This window comes from Moschus berezovskii, chromosome 22, assembly GCF_049115385.1.
Source record: "Moschus berezovskii isolate FMDL1 chromosome 22, NW_MosBer_1.0, whole genome shotgun sequence".
Lineage (NCBI taxonomy): Eukaryota > Metazoa > Chordata > Mammalia > Artiodactyla > Moschidae > Moschus > Moschus berezovskii.
In genome coordinates this window covers 55,930,725-55,947,866 of record NC_142481.1, presented here as the reverse complement: position 1 = coordinate 55,947,866, position 17,142 = coordinate 55,930,725, and the positions used below count along the sequence as shown (strand labels likewise).

General features: G+C 45.5%; 1 protein-coding gene across 2 annotated transcripts in view; it reads left to right on the top strand.

Annotated features, from left to right (window-relative positions):
• The window catches only part of GAN (gigaxonin), a 59,394-nt gene extending 46,418 nt beyond the window's left edge, over nt 1-12,976 (top strand). For both annotated transcript variants that reach the window (XM_055413065.2, XM_088830776.1), the window contains exon 11: nt 55-12,976. In XM_055413065.2, the coding sequence (XP_055269040.1) occupies nt 55-236 (182 nt within the window). In that variant the 3' untranslated portion in view covers nt 237-12,976. The remainder of the gene's footprint in view (nt 1-54) is intronic.
• Nucleotides 12,977-17,142: the final 4,166 nt, after the last annotated feature.

The window sequence follows — 17,142 nt, the reverse complement described above, 5'->3', positions numbered from 1 at the left end:
TCCCGGGGTCCTCAGGCGCGGTTTGTCACCTCTGCTTGTTCTCCCGGGATGCAGGCACCAACTACGACTACGTGCGCGAGTTCAAAAGGAGCACGGGAACGTGGCACCACACCAAGCCCCTGCTGCCCTCCGACCTGCGCCGCACGGGCTGCGCGGCCCTGCGCATCGCCAACTGCAAGCTGTTCCGCCTGCAGCTGCAGCAGGGCCTCTTCCGCATCCGCGTGCACTCGCCGTGACGCGCGGCCGCGGGACGCGCAGCTCCTGACCTCGCGCCGGACGCCGCGCTCCGCGAGGGGACAGACGGCAGGGCCCGTCGCCCCGCGCCAGCCTCCGTGCGGTAACGCAGGTGGTTTCAAACGCTTCGAAGCCTGGGCTTCAGCTCTTGTTCCGGAGAAAACGTAAACTGCTGAAAAAAAAATACCAAGGCGGGGAATCCATTTCTCCCGTAGGTGTGTCCCTAGACCAACCAGGGCTAGTCAGTGTCCGAGGAAAAGGGAAGTGGGAATCCTATCGTGTAAAATATGGAAGTTAAAGCCCTAAGGTGCATTTTCCCCGAGGGGGTCTCATGTCTGACTGACCGCTGTGTTCGAGTACCTGGCTTTGGTTGGGGGAAAAAAAAAATATCCGTATATGCAAATCAACATATCCAAACATACCAGGATTGCTTTTCCACTGCACTTGGAAGGAGATATTATGCCTAACTCTGCCCAACCATTTAAGGGTTTGTGCCTAAAAATGTTAGTTTGGACTCAATGCCAGTTAGTCTCCACTTAACTACTAGTTCTCTATCCTAAGAATCTTTTTTGAACTAAATTATGATGAATCAAAACTAAGATAAAATTTCTCTTGTGTGACATTCTATCTTAGTAATCTAAAGGGTCAGTAAATTAAGGAGTCAGGTGGCAGCCCTCCTGTGACTTTAAAGGAAGTTGTAACTTCTGTGTTAATTCAGATGAAGATGCAGTCATGTCTGGGGTTGAGAAGGATCTCCTGCAGTGCCATTCTTCCTTTCTAACTAAGCAGAACCATTTTATAAATCTGAGGCCATGAGTGAGTAGGAGATTTTATAAAAGAAGGACCCGAGTCGGACAAATAATAAAGGTCTGCTATGACCAAAAAAGAAAAAAAAAAAGGTCCAGAGAAAACATATAGGGATCAAAAACTTAAAAAAAAAAATCTGCCTGAAAGCACACAAAGTCTTGTTTACTACTAACTAGGGTTTGAAAATGTCTTAGAATGCGAATCCATGTTAAGAATCAAGCCTTTGTAGCAGAATTTTCTCAATGCCGTTCACTAGTACGAGTTTCTGACAAATTACATAACAAGTAAAGTTTGGCTGGTAGAATAAACTACCTCAACTTAATTTCATTCTGTTCATAGTAGAGCAAATTAATCCTTTCCTCCTTTCCTGTCTCTCATCTCCATGTCAACCCACATTGACCCCACTTCCCATGGGGGAAAAGTCTGTCATTAGTGGCACTTAACCTTGGAAGATACTTGGTTTTCCATTTGAATGATGCCACTTTCATGTGAAACCAGGGACTTCAAAGTGCTTGATGACTTTATCATTTGAAATTTATGCAATATCAGATTTCTAATCAATATAGAGGTCTTTATTTCTAATTGTTTTCTACAGCTTTTTTTTCCCCCTCCCTCTTAGTATATGGCTATAAGAAGCAGCATTTAGTCTTAAAGATTAACAAATGTATAAATGTATCCTTTGGTTATAAATTTGAGAATAGGAATTTCTTCTGGAAACTTCTGCCTAGAATGTTCGTATGCTTTTCAGATGCATATGAAACATCACTTGTGTTCTTCCACCCAGGGACAGTAGAAGGGGGACCTATGTGCAGTTTTTTTTCTTCTACTTGTTAGAAGTCAATCCAATGCTAGAAAAGGTCATTGAACAGCCTTGCCCGTGGGGATTCTGCAGAATGCTGTGTGTGCACATTCGCTCTCCATCCTGGCAGAAGACATGGGTCGCAGAAGCACGGGGTTATTTTCTTCTCTGACAGAGGCAATAGGCCATTCACGTAGCAGAGCTGACCCGTAAGTCAGAGCCAGCCTCTGCTTTATACCGTGTACCAGTCAGCTGTTGTCTGCACACTGTCCCCAGGATGTCTTGGATGTCTTTTAATCAAGCCAAACTACCTGGCCACTGCAGAGAAAGAAAACTTTCTTTGTACAACTAGATGTTAATTTTATGGGAAATAAACTGCTGAAAGAGTGGGTTTTCTTTGGTAAAATGCCCCATACAGAACAGAACCTTGGCCTTCAGAAGCCACCACTGAGGTACATTAACGTGGTAACCGATGTCCTGTTAAAGCTGTGACAGTCAGCATTTCTCTTTTCTTTAATTTCTGAAGTTTAGAGTTCTTTCCAGGCTACGCCAGGCCTCTCCAAGGAGACAGTTCATTGTTGAGGAGTGACTGAGTCCCTGTTATGATACTATCAGTGCCTGCATGACTTGGTCGATTCATTTTATAAAAGCTTTATTATTATTATTATTTAGTTAGTTGACACTGTAGCTGCAAAAGTTAGGTAATGTTTTCTAAAAGTAAATTTGCCACATAATATGGGATGCAATAACCAACAAAAGCTGCTAAGTGCCAAACTGTTATTTTATTATATATAAATATAAAAATATTGAAGTGTCGGAATGTATTTAATTTTATTATGTTCCAAAATTAATCATGACTTTCTTGTAAATCAGTTACATCAGTATTGTGAAGTAAATTTGAACTCATTTCACGCAGGTTTGTGTTGTAACCATCCACTTATGCCTTGAAACATCCTTTCTTGGTAAATTTTTGATACTTCTTTTAACAGAAGGCACTTTTACCAGGTGTATGTTGAAATTAGTGGCTAAAGATAGATCTTAAATTTTTAAATACAATATCTTGGGGGGAAGTGCAATTTATTTTCATTATCCAAGTTGTCTCAGGTTATAGTAAGTGAATATTGAAGGATTTCTTCAATATTTCAAAGGATTTCTTCTAGGCTACAGTCTAAAGTAGGTTTGTTTGTTTCTTTGTTTAATACATCCAAATATAGTTGGGTATTTTTTTTCAAAGATTTAAGTGTTTAATTTAAAATGAAGTTTTTAATTTTTTTGTGATAGTGCTTATATCCTGTGAGAGATAAAAGTGTGTGTGTGAGAGGGGGAGAGCGAGAGCGTGTGTGTGTGTGTGATATGATTTGCTAAGTCTGTTTATATATGTTTACTTTTGGAATTGTGTGTGGTGTGGGTGTGATGTGATTTGGTAAGTCTGTTTATATATGTTTACTTTTGGAATTGTCATTCCAAACTACATATATTATTGTCTCCTGGTGCTTCAGAGAAATTCTTGAGCCTGTGGCCCTTCAGCTTATACTACTGTGTTAAACTCATGTTGAGTGAATATATTGATGTATTTGTAGTTTGTACTAAGTTTTACTTGGCATGTGCATTTCTTTTCTTCAGCATAGTAAAAACAGTGCTTACCAACTCATAGTTGGTATACTGTAGAAATTTGGCCTAAGTAACTTCTAAATTCATCGTTTCTTTCACTAATCCATTCTTTGATTGCCGTCAGGAGTTGATAGTTAACAGTAGGCTTTTTTCAAACTGCAGCAACCAAAAAGGAATATTTGGGGGATGTTGGACAGTATGCTGTTTGTCTTGAAGTACTCTCTCACCTTGCACTTCCACTTTAGTGATGGCACTTTCTTCAGTGATGCTTTGGAAGTGCCATTTTGTCCTTTATGAGTGGGGAGTTCCCTGGGCCGATGCATTGGAGATACATCCTTTGTATTGACATGGTAAAGACAGGGCTCCTTTGCTGCAGCGCCACAGTTACTCAGGGTAGCAGGTTATGGTTCTAGAGAAGTGTTAGCTGCCTTGGTCCATTGGGTTTCTGCCTGGTGCGTTCTTACTACAGTGCGCCAGACCAGGGATCCCCAAAAATTTTCCAAGGAGCTCTAAAAACACTACAGTATTACCTTCTAGAATGTTGGCTCTCTTGATTCAAGAGGAGGCTGCCTGTGGTCAGATGAAGATATGCAACTGTCCAGGGAAAGAATGAGGTGGCACTTCCACTGCATCAACTTTGAAGGTGCTGGAACCCCCTCACAGAGCACCCAGTGGAAGGGAAGGGAAGGGAATGGTGAGGCTGCTTGGATTCAGGGGCTGCCCTTTGGGCTTTGAGAGAAGTGATCCCACTTGGCACAGAAAAGCCCGCCCTGGGTTTAATCACCAGTGTTTATTGAGCTCCTACTCAGAATTCTGCTTGGGCTTCTGAGGAGCATCACAGTGAGGCAGGTGAAATACGGCCCTCCCTCTAGACTGTAAACTCCTCATGGGAGGGACCCTACCTTAGTCTTCTGCTAATCCCAGTGCTCGGCACACAGTAGGTAGTCATTTATTATGACCGATGAATATAGTGTCCTTGTGATCCAAGTGACATTCTTCACAGGATTGAAAGTGACTTGCTTTTAAATGAGAAGCCTTGTACACAGATGGCTGGCCTCCTAACATAGAGCCGGAAACCTGTACAGAATTAAAAAAGCAAAGTGCCTGACCTATATTATGCACAGCTCTATGGTCTCTGTTTATTCCATAGGATTTTTGAGACCCTATCCTCAGCATACCTAATAATGTTTATCACATTTAATTTTTTTTTTCACTGCTTTTTATATGGAGCTCAGAATCTTCCCAGAACATACTCTTTGACCCTGACATGTCTGTGATAGGTGAGGTGCTCTCTGGCGGACAGAAAGCATCCCAGTAGATAGAGCTTCACTCCCCACTTCAGATGTGAATGGAAACCAAAAAGTGGAATCCAGTCTTTGAACTGTCATTTCACTGTTCAGCCCATTAGAATATCACTTAATATTACAGGCAGCCAAGTATTTTAATCATATAAGAATCACTTATAGTGTAACTTAAACTCTCAAACACATCCTTTACAAGTTACACAAATATAAACTAAAAGATCTTTGGTTTTGTCAGTTAGCTGTGGGAAATTTAAGAATTTACTAAAGTCGTAAGGGCAGAGGTGGTAAGTATTTGTGTTTGAGAGAGAAGCTGTTTTTACTTTGAAAAGCTGAAGCTTCACTTACCCTTCGCTTTCTTACCACATTTAAGGAAAAGATACTCTGTCTTAGGATGTTGAGGAGAGCATTTTTCCAGTTTTCTAGTAATCCATGAAGTACTCTTTGAGGCTGGTTCAGAAATGCTGGAAGTTTGTGCCACAAGGGTGAGGAATGCGACACACCTGCCTCCATCTGAGGAGAACGTGAGCTCAGGTGAGCTGGCCCTGCCTGTTGCCAGTGAAGCCCCAGTGATATTGAACGGGTGGCTTCATCTCTTCTTTTTTTGGGGAGGGGGGGCACATCACCTAGTAAAACTGCTAAATTTTTTGTAATTTTTCAGAGTAATTCTATTATTTTAATTTTAAACATGTCTCAACTGTGTCACATTGTGATATGTGACATGTGAGAATTGCACATGTAACTATATCTCCTCTGGTCTGATTCATACCCTTTAGGAAAATTAGTTCTTGCTCAGTTCTACCTTTGAAGTTCTCTAAGTGGAAGGATTTTTAAACTCCTTCCTTTTCTTATGAAATTAAATATCTAATTTGTTGTTGTTCAGTCAACAAGTCTTGTCGGACTCTTTGCAACCCCATGGACTGCAACACGTCAGGCTTTTCTGTCCTTTACTATCTCTCAGAGTTTGCTCAAATTCATGTCCATTGAGTTGGTGATGCTATTTAATCATCTGTCTGATTCTCTTGCCCCCTTCCCCTCCTGCCCTCAATCTTAGCATCAGGGTCTTTTCCAGTGAGTAGGCTCTTTGCATCAGGTGGCCAAAGTACTGGAGCTTCAGCTTCAGCATCAGTCCTTCTAATGAATATTCAGGGTTGATTTCCTTTAGGATTGACTGGTTTGATCTTGCAATCCAAGGGACTCTCAAGAGTCTTCTCCAGTACCACAGTTAAAACCATCAATTCTTCAGTGCTCAGTTTTCTTTATAGTCCAGCTCTCACATCCATACATGACTACTTGAAAAACTATAGCTTTGACTATATGGACCTTTGTCAGCAAAGTTATGTCTTCACTTTTTAATATGCTGTCTAGGTTTGCCATAGCTTTCCTTCCAAGGAAAAAGTATCTTTTAATTTCTAATAACATTTAATATCTAATGTTTTAATATCTAATAACATTGTCTAATTAGCTAGTGAGACATATCCACTGCCTGTTCTTTTTCCTGTTGAGATAAAAAATAATCTAAAATTGCTATTCAACTGAAATTTGGACTAAGTTTGATATTGGTGTCCCCATGGCCCAACAAAATTGTTGCAAATTCTTAAATCACTGTGATTTGAATTAGAGAAGGTGCAGGGGATGACAGCCCTCAGAGTCTGGGTACACACTGCATAAGATAACGTGGGGAAGACTTAGCCACTTCCTCTGACCCAAGTAAATGGCCACTTCAAATAATTCAGACCCCAAGTGGCTATAGGTTTACCTTTCTGGTTGGTGAATTATATTTATTGTAACTTCATTTTTAGCATTTCAGTAGAAGTTTTTAAGTACTTTATTTGCATTCCTCTCATCAGTTACAAGGTGTACCTTAGAACCTTGAATTACACTTTTTCAGATTACACGGAGGAACTTGGTTCAAAGATGACTATACAAATAGTTTGCTTCATCATGTTTCCTGTTTAATTGGATGAGAATCACACATGCACTTATTCCCTTGTTCTTCGTGTTTATAGGAAAAACTGTTCTCAGCTACCTCATTATGTAGTGTTGTGCTTGATCCCCTGCCAATTGAGAAGAATTCAACACATTCTGTCCTTTAACAAAAGCCTGGAAGCAAGCAGTAAGCGGCCTTGAGGAATACAATTCTCTAAGGCGTAGTTTCCATTTTACTTTTAATCAGGAGGAACAATAATTCTCCTAGAGCTGCTGCAAAGTGATTACTTGAAACTCGACTTGAACTTTAAAGAATTTTTACAAGGCTATGTTTTTGTAGCACAGAAAAGTAGTACGTTTAAACACCACTGCTATGTAAAATAGTAGGCTTCATCGCCATGGTCATTCACAGCAGATAGGAAAACGTGTCTGTCTGTAATTGACCCAGTGTTTGGGATTCAGATGCTTGGGATTACTGTTCATATTCTGTAAGGTGCTAGTGGGAGCAGTTTAAGGATCTAATAGGTGTATTTTCATGAATTTGTTTCCCAAGAATCTTACCTTTGATGAAAGTATAGGGCTCCTCATGAAGTTCCTCTGTTCTTTTAGTTCTGATAACCTGGGGTTTTACAATGAAACTCTGAAAGTGCCGAGTTGAGTTGACCAAACAACACAGAACTGCATTATACTTAAAATCACAAGTGATCGGATTTGTCTGGTGTGTCAGTGGAATGTCCCCAACTTCGTCCTGTACAGGGTACACCTGGGCGCTGCCCTCCCCAGCAGCGGTCAGCTTACCTGGCTGGTGAGTTAGGGGCAGCTCCCAGGTCCTTCAGTTCTTGTAGACAGACCTTCCCTTCCGGGGTGATTTCTTATTAGGAATTATCTAGGACCCCCTCATGGCCAAAAAGAGTTAGGCCCATTCCTAAATACCTGGCGTACTAGGAATAACTTACATACCAGGTAAAATCTAAAACTTTCACTGTCCCTGTGCATTAATAAGATTTAATGGTTAGGCTTGTGCTTTTCATACTAAAGGGCTTGCTCCCCTCAGCAGAATTCCGGCAAAGTTCTCAGGTGGATCTAGCCCTGGGCCGTGCCCTCTTTTGGTTTCCAGCAGACCCAGGGTTCACCCGCGGAGTGACTCTGAGGAAACCGTGACCGTTGTCTGGCCGGCGCCAGGCGAGCCCGGCGGTTGCGGGCGTGCGTGCGTGCGTGGGCGTCGCAGGCCCGGTGCATGCTGGGTTTAAAGATGGCTCACACCGCCTCGTGCCCCGCGAGGCCCGTCACCCCGGAAGCAGAGGGTGGGTGTTCGCCTGCCGGGGTTCCTGTGGAGAGCCAGTGGAGTGAGGAAGGTGAGCGCTGGGCGCTTTGCGCACAGTTTGGGGGTGGTGGGGACCTCGGCTGCAGCTGCCGCCCGTCTCAGCCACAGTCTCCGTCCCTCGCTCAATATCCCGGCCTCAGAGCTTGCTTCATGCTCGCATTTGCCGCCACGTGAAAACTTTCTGGAAGTTGAATTTTTCTTTTTTCCCTCAAATATAAAAAGTAGTAGTCAATGCTAGTCCAATAAATGATATTTTCTAGGTCTCAGTTTGAGATCACTAGACTCACTACTTCTCTGAACTTGGATGTTGTGTGGAACCTAAAGACAAACTTTGTGGTGTGTGTATGTATGTGTGTGTGTGTGTGTGTGTAGAACTTCAATATCTTCAACTAAAGAAGGGTTATTTAACAAAATGATATCAAAAGTGAGCTACTTAATCCTTTTATAAAGTCATTTCCTTTCCAGTTCAGATTATGGACTGCTGGATTTAGTGGTATGTGACTTATCCAGCTTGTTTTGATTTCAATAAGACATTTTATAAAGTCATTCTTGATATTTTTGTGATTGAGAAAAGGAAGAAGAAATAGGTTTAAAGGAGGTGAGAAATAGGCGCTGTTGATGAGAATGGGCCTTTGTGTCCACACGGATGGAAATAATCTAGCAGTGTGCATTTTTAATGTTTTCTTTAATAATGTATAAAAATATAGATGACAGAAGCATTGGGTGTTAGGTGCTTATTTTACAGTCTAATAACATGGCTAAATATAGTCTTATGTCCAGATTCAGAGAAGACGGTTCCCAGTTGAAAGGGAAAGAAAAAAACTGGGAGGTGGGGTGGGAATCATTGATAATTTGAACATAATCCAGCTGTTTAAAGTAGTGCCCTTGTCTGTGTGTAGGGGATGGTAGTCAGACGAGGAAGTCTGTTTTGTCCACCCGCTGCACTGATGATCCCTGGGAACCAGCATCCAGGAGGATGACAGTTAGGGTGGCAGGTGCTCTGCAAGCTCTAACAAGAAGCTCTGCAGGCCCCAGGTTCTGGCCTGCTGGGCTTTAGAAGGAGCAGGTGTGCGTGTCCCAGAGCACTGCCTCCTGGCTTAGGCCAGGAAGCAGAAGATATAGAAGTAGAACGTTTCTGTCACTCTCAGAACTTTCTAGAATTGCCTCATGATAAACTGGGTGCCTCCTGTGGTTCTGAGTGCTGGGCTCTGAGGATCACCGCAAAGCTGCCCTCTGCAGCTGTGTCTTATAGGAATGACGGAGTCAGCCAGGGGAGTCTTGTACGGTGTGCAGATATTGTCATAAGCTCCAGAGCTTGGAGGTTCTGTGAGCAGTTTAAAAAAAAAAGAGGAGGGGAGAAATGTTTGCACTTTAGCTTTCGCATTGTTTTGGGGGGAGAAGGGTCTTTGTTCTTTTGACGTGTGCTGTCTCCCATCCTCCCTGCCCGCCACCCACTCACTATGTCCTGACCGCGGCCACTGGCCCAAGGAATAGCCAACTTGAGCAGAACCTTCATAAACAGACAAATCTCTAGAGATTGCCCTAAAACCGTAATTGTCAACTAGACAGTGATTCTTGCTCTTTCTGTACTTTTTGTTGTAAATCTCTCAGTATCTCTGCAGAGTTAAGAAAGCTAATAAGTGAAAATCGTATTCTTTTAAGCAGGGCTTAGGTGACCTGTGGCCTGGGATGCCATCAAGGAGACCGTGCAGTGGGCAGAGTTGGGTTGGCCGACCTCTTCCAGCACCTCCCGACTCCAGGAATGGGTCCCCTCACCAGTGGGTCACGTTGTCATCCCTTGGAAAGAGTCTCCAGAGGACCTGCCTCCTCCCGGGCTCTGTCTATCCCTCTTCCATGAAAGCCATGCAGTGGGGGCTCCACTCCCTCTGTGTGTCCTTCCCGATGCCACCTGCCTCAAAGCACAGGAACCGAGCAGAGGCTGGGCCGGGCACCCAAGTCCAGGTCGTCGGGAGGGTGCTGTCCATGTTGTTCACCAGATCTGTGTCTTCTGCCCATGCCCTCAGTCATCTTCCCTCACTGACAGTCCTTGGTTTGACCCTTGGTTTGACTCCCGTGTCCCATTGTGCCCACGCAGGCTGTGGGCAGGATCTCCGAGGACGCAGACCTTTCCCACAACTTCTCCCTGGGCAGTCGAAGAACTTTCGTCAAGGTAGAAGGAGGTCATTTTGGTCCTGTTCTCAAGCGTACCCTTAGTCATGCACTTTTGCAATCGCATCTCCACCCTGCCCTCTGTTGGCATCCCATAGCCTCTCCCAACCTGACTGTTTTATCTGCTTGATTTAAGTATCCATGAAAAGGGCGGGGGGACGGGGCGCATGGTGGCGGTGAGGGGCGGGTGGGGCAGGGGCAGCCTCTTCTGGTTCCCCAGCCCATTAGTCTAACAATATGTGTTGAAAAGGCATTCTTCTGGGAGCCCCTAACCTGGCCTTTGTGACCAGCACTTTCCGCTGCCAGATAGAGCGGTCACCCAGGCTGGGCAGCTTCCAGGGTCTGCACCATTCTGCTCCTCCCACGTGACAGCCGAGGGGTGGGGTGCAGGGAGCAGAGCATCAAGTCCCCCCACAATGCTGCCCCAGGCGTGGCCAAGTGCATCTCAGTGGCTCCTTAAGCAACTAGACTAGAACAGCCTCCCTGGGGCCCGGGTTGTCCCCACCTTCCACTTCTGTGCTGGAGGTTCTCAGGGCTCCTCCTGGGGTCCAGGGAAGGGGCCCCCATGCCACAAGTTCTACCTCAGCACCCAGCCACCTGGCACCGTGCAGGGCCCGCCTCTTCCTTTTATTTAGCTCTGCTTAGAAACACACTGTACTCCAAATGGTGAGTAGGATTGGAAATTAGAATTACTCGTTTACAATAAGAAAGAGACCCATCTCTTCACATTGTTGGGTTGTTTTTTTTTTTTTTTTTAAGGAATTTTTGCTTCAGAAGAAACTCCAGAACATAAATGTATTCTTGTTAACCTAGGTATATGCTCATTGAATTTGACTATGCTTTGTAAAAAAAATTATGTAGTAACGTGGGGCAAAAGGGTATCATCAGCTTAAAAACAAACCTTCAGTGTCGGTGGGTTTAGCATTGTTTTCCTATAGGGGACTTCAGAAGTCAAGTGCTACATGAAAACAGAGATCAGCGACTTTCCACGGGGTAGATGATTTTATGATGGGAAATGTCTCAAGTGGCCTTCAGTGGGAAAAAGCACAGGCTCTCCTAACAGCACTCAGTTTCAAAAAAAAAGCAGTATCAGTGGCTTTTTCTGCTGATGGAGTTCTTTTCATTTTGACTCATCTGTAACACAGCTTTTGTTTGGTTCCTCATTCCCGTGCCCCTTCAAGTCACCAGTGACATCACTTGTTTTGTTTTTAATAATACCCCTTATGAATTGGTACAACCATGAAAAAAGGAATCCTGTTCTCAGCAGAACTTTTGAACTCCCATCACAGCCCATTCTGCAGTTGTACCAACAGAGCTGGGAGTGATCAATGGATTTAACCAAAGCACCTCCCTCCTCCACCCCCTCCCGCCCACCCTCATCAGAAACTGTATTGCAGAAGCACCGCAAGCAGGCCCCGGCAGAGTGTTCCTCACTGTGTGTTCCTGGTGACAAGAGATGCTCGTCCCTATCTGTGGATGGGGTCCACCCAGCACTTGTCCTAACATGTAGATTCACGTTTTCTCTCACTGACCCCAGTCTCCCACTGTGAGAGAAGACTACCAGGAGAATTCCTTGAAACAGGGCCGCAGATTCAGTGGACTCTCCCAGACTCAGGGCTGACCTTCACAGTGGGCCCTGGCCTGACAGAACGACCAGCAGACATACCTGTGACCAATTCGTGTTGATGTATGGCAAAAACCCATCACAATATTGTAAAGTAATCATCCTCTGATTAAAATGAAAACCAAAAAAACACTCACCATATGTGACAGTCACCCTTGTCCTGAACCAGTTTTTAGCACACTCTTGATTTGTCATTCTGATGCTTTTAATGCCACAAAGTCCACCAATACCAAATTCCCAAAATACCATACCAAAATTCATCCTGTTTTAAATGCAGATCTTTGTTTAATTAACGCATCTACATTTTCTGACAAGGTACATATAGTAGAGGTTTTTCATTTAAATCCTGCAGCTTTTATTACCTGGTAAGCTTCCAAGTTGACCAGTCTACTTAGACATGTTTTCAGATGAGGTTACATTGTGTGTGATAAGGTATCCTGGTCTTTAGAGAGAGACCTACTACTGAAAAAAAAACTAGAGATTTGCAATGAAACATATATAAGCTAGACAAAAGACATTCTAGAGAAAGTTCAAAGTATTTCAAGTACTGGGAAGTTGCAACTTGTAGAATTATCCTCCCTGAATTCAGTAGGCTAGCAGAGAAATTGTACTAATGTGATTTCATTGAAATGTCACATCTCAAACATTCTGTGGTCCAAGTGTACTCGTTTGTTCCGTGGAGTAATTTTCTATTCCGTTGCTGGTATGGAATTTTAGTGAAGTTGAACTAAATTTGAATTAGTAACCTTTCTTACCAAGTTGCTCTATGGTTTACAAGTAATCCTCATGCAGAGAGGCTGTGTTAACTTTCTTAAATTAAGTAGCACGCACTTTGTTTATCTGCTTCGGTTTATTGTGGGGTAACTACGGGGTCACCCCGTCTCACAAGCACAGGATTTGTGCTTTGGGAGCATACTGAAATTGTGCTGTTCTCTTGTACTAAGGATCAGTGAAAGTGTTTTATCTTTTTTATGTAGTTTGTATTGACTGGATTTTATAACTGTAAGAAAACAGAAATAGAGTGCTGTATTTTGATCTGAAATTTGTCTATGGTAAAGTAATTTTGTTTTATGTATTGGAAGTTCATTTAAAACTTGAAATATTTTCTAGAAGGGTACCGAACAAATGAATTGTCTTTAAGCTGTTTAATTAGCCTAATAAAACAATTTGATGGGGAAGGCATTGTAATTGGTTCTCATTTTTACAGTGGTTCCCATTTTACAGTGCTAAGGTAGCATTGTCAGTACAGCTTGGCTTGACCTGGCTTCTGAATGTAGTGTGGTCTTTTTACACCATATCTTGCACGGTCTGAGTGTCAGAATCCTGGATCCTGGCTCATGGTGTAAGCTACACTATCCTTGACCACCCTCCACAGTCTTTGCCTTGGTGTCTTCCATTCTCCATCAGGGTAAGTCTCCATTCGGTCTCCCAAAAGACAGTTTCAGATTTCCTTTCCTTGGAGGAGAGAAAGACGTTAGACTAAACGAGGAACAGAGGGTCTTGACATCAAGGGTCTAGTCATAGGTTGGAGAATTCTTTGACAGATAGGATTCTCTGTAATTTCTTACTATCCTGCCCAGAGATTACAAAGCTGCGGAGGTCAGGGAAACTGTCACAGGCAGATCTCCATGGAAGACGTGAGGCAGAGAGACTTTCCCAGCAAGGTCAAAGTTACATACAAAGTCTGCCAGAATTGCTCCCAGAATCACCTGGAAAGAAGAAGAAAAGGAATGTTCCTCTTTAGTTCCACAGTGTAGCGTCAGGTAGGTTTGGCAGTTGGCTTAAAATTTTTTCCACCTCCCGTAATGACGAGAAGGTTCTATGGCCCCGTCATCTGTCAGCCTTTTTATCTTTGGTGGGTGGGAAGGTTGCTGTGGAACCCTTTATTTAAACAAAGCCTTGGCCAGAAACCAGTGCCCAAGTTGGCTGGTTGCGGAAGGGTGTGGTCGGAGCCATCAGATCCTAAAGCCCAGCCGTTCAATGTCCAGGCCTCTGCCAGCAGCTCCGAGGGGTCCATGCTTTGCCCACTCACTCCTGGGAAACCTTGGCAGTCTCTGCTCTCTCAGAGCCTCTGTTTCTTGTCTGTAAAATGAGGCTTAAGTCACTGGATTTCCTTGTCTGGAGAGCAAGGACGTAATTCCTCATTATATAAAACCCTGGACTAGATCATCACCAGGTCTCCTTTGTATCTACGTTACCTGAGGTGTCAGTCTGCTCACAGCCTGCCCTACAAAGGAACCCAGTTCTGGGGGAATACACCCTGGATTGCCTGTTCTCAGTAGGAGGAGGGGCATTTTGCTAGTTTTCATACAGGTGAAGACGGGACACCAGGGGTTGACTATCACCCTCCTGATACTGTTGCTGGTATCAGAGGGTAACACGTCTTGTTGACCAGCTATGGACAGGGGCTGCTTCAAGCACCTCACATGTTAACTCACTTCATCCTCAGAACAACCCATTTCACAGCAGAGAAAACTGAGGTCCAGAGATTGGCACTTGCCCAAACTCCACAGGTTCAGTGGTGGGAGGGCAGAACTGGATTCAAGGCCAGGCAATCCAGTGGCCTCTCTCTAGAAAGGGGACAGACCTGGAAAGCTGCTCATGTGTTTGCTTAATGGCCAAGGGTGGAAAATTAAATAGTTTCATGGCCAAAGGGGTCAGTCAGGGAAGGCTCCCTGGATAGGAGGCAAATGAGGAGGTCTGGTGATACTGCCATTATTTGTTCAGCTAGATTAGAAGCTGATGAGCGCCAAGACCAACTCTGAGTGAAGAGGGGGTGTGTGTGTGTGCGCACGCATGCACATGAGTTATTTTGTTTTAAAAGAAACCTGTAGTTTTCTAAAGAACTGAGTTCTTTCATTTGTGTTCACTGCCTGTTGAGTTTTGAAGCCGCTTCTGAAATTAGGGTGTGAGCAGGGTATGCTCCTCATCACCCCCATGAAAACAGGTCACACACACTGGGATGCTGTTGTGAAACAACCGCAACAGAAAATGGCAAGTGTTGCTGAGGGTGTAGAGCAACCAGGACCCTCGTGCCCTGCTGGTGGGTAGGGGCAACGGTGCAGCCACTATGGGGAACCATTCGGTGTCTCCACAACAAGTTCAACAGGGTTACCATGTGCCCGAGCACCTCCACTTCCAGGCGCGAGTAGCCAAGAGAGGTGAAAACGGGCTCAGACCAGTGTTCACAGCAGCACTACTCACATTAGCCCACAGGTGCAGACCACCCACCGGTCGACGCAGAGATGAGTGGATTCACCTCCTGTGGTCATCCCATAAAACACGCCAGGTGAAGGGAGCCAGTCACCAAAGCCCACATATTATACTATTTATCTGAAACGTCCAGAAAAGACAGATTCCTGGAGACACAGCAGATTCACGGTTGCCAGGGCCTAGGAGGGAGGGATGGGGAGTGATCGCCTATGATGGGTTCCTTGCAGATGAAGAAAGGGTTTTGGAACGAGATAGAAATGATGCTTGCACAACATTCGGAATGTATTGAATGCCACTGAATTGTGCACTTTTAGATGGTTTGTGTTGTGTGAAGTTTCCCTCGATTAAAAAAAAAATTGAGGGATCGAATATGGGAAGCAAAAGATCACCACAGCATGCTGGGTCGTTGGGAAGACTGAGGAATAGGAGAACCCACTTTCCAGCCCCAAGTGGTATGTCCTGTAGATGCCCCCGGGGCAGGCATGACTCAGGCTGGGGGGCTGCATATCTGGCGTGTGCAGAGTCAGCCATCCGTGTTTGTGTCCCCTGGTGTTTGGAGCGATCCATCGACTTCTTCCTCAACATCAGGAAATTGAAAATCTGTTCAGATTTTCTCAGATTCAGTGGGAACCAGTCTGCCTGTGAAACACCAGAACGCTGGGTACAAAGCCAGTCGGCACCACCATCCCCTCCTTGGGTACTTTCTTATCCCCTGTGCCTGGGGGACAGAGGCCTCATCCTGGGATGTGGTGGGAGCTGAAGGCACCGCGGCCTGGTACCCCACCCTTGCCGATGCACAGCACGACCCTGCGCTAGATACAGGGCTCTCACCTCAGCTCTGCAGGGGCTGCTGCTTATAAACAGGATGCCTGCCCCGCTGCCTGGCCTGGTCTGCGGCTTCCCCAGCGGCAGCCCCAGCTGCCTCCTCCCCCTCCCAGAGCCAGGCAGGCCTGTCACACCCCTCGCCCAGGAACCGTGGCCCCTCCTAAAATGTTTGCAGGGAAAGGTAGCAGGCGCTCCCACAGGCTGGAGGCGGGGTGCTCAGAGAATTCCCAGCCTGGGGATCTTACCGTAAGGGTGGGTGTATTTTTATCCAGCAGGATATACTTATCAGCTGCAGCCAGGAAAGGGGAAACTGACTTAACAATTCCAGCCCCGCCAGGTTCACCATTGCTGCAATGGCTGTGTGTCCCTAGTGCCTCTGGGAGGCAGGGAAGGGGGAGGGAGAAAGAAGTCATCACCTGCCTGGGGTGCCTGTGCTTCTCAGCTGCCTTCCCGCCTGACCTCTGAGCTGCCCAGAGACTCCTGGGGGGCAGCGTCCATCAGACACCTGCCGTCCGGTGGCAGGACCGCTGCTGCTGGTTACCCTCACACCGTTCCTAAGAGCGTGACCCTCGCCTAACAGAACGTCACAAGCCATTTGAGTCAAAGGCTGCAAGTCACGTGGCTGGTCTGAGGCCAGGCTGGGATTGGACCCAGGCCTGTTTGTTAGGCTGCTTCTGACAATTGTCCTTTCGCCTTTAGGCTGTCTCTCTTTGTCATTAGACACAACACGGGGGGCTCTGCACTAACACCGTCTCCACTCTGATGGGTCCACACAGCACAGGCCCGGAGACACGGCCAGAAGAGCCAGCTGTGCTCTGGGGCCTCCCTTTGAGCGTCTTCACCCTGCAGAGAAATCACTGAGATACCTTAACTCCTGTGGCCAATGGAACGATGCTTCCCGGACCCCCAGATACATCCATGTCCTAATCCCCAAGCCAGTGAATCTGTGACCTGACCTGGCAAAAGGAACATGACACATGTGACCTGAGTTACAGATTGGAGATGGGAGATGATTGTGGATGGTCCCAGCGGGCCCCGTCACAGCCAGCGTTCCTACAACAGGGAGGCTGGAGGGCCACAGAGAAGAGGTGACGACAGAAGCAGAGGTTGGAGTGACGCAGGGCCCCAGGCCAAGGACTGTGGCCAGCCTCTAGAAGCTCGAATAAGGAAACAGATCCTGCCCTGGAGCCCCAAAAGGAGGACAGTCCTGTTATACCTCGATTTTAGCCCAGCAAGACCACTTCTGACATACAGAACTGTGAGATAATAAATGTGTGTTGTTTGAAGCCATGTGGCATGGGGTGAC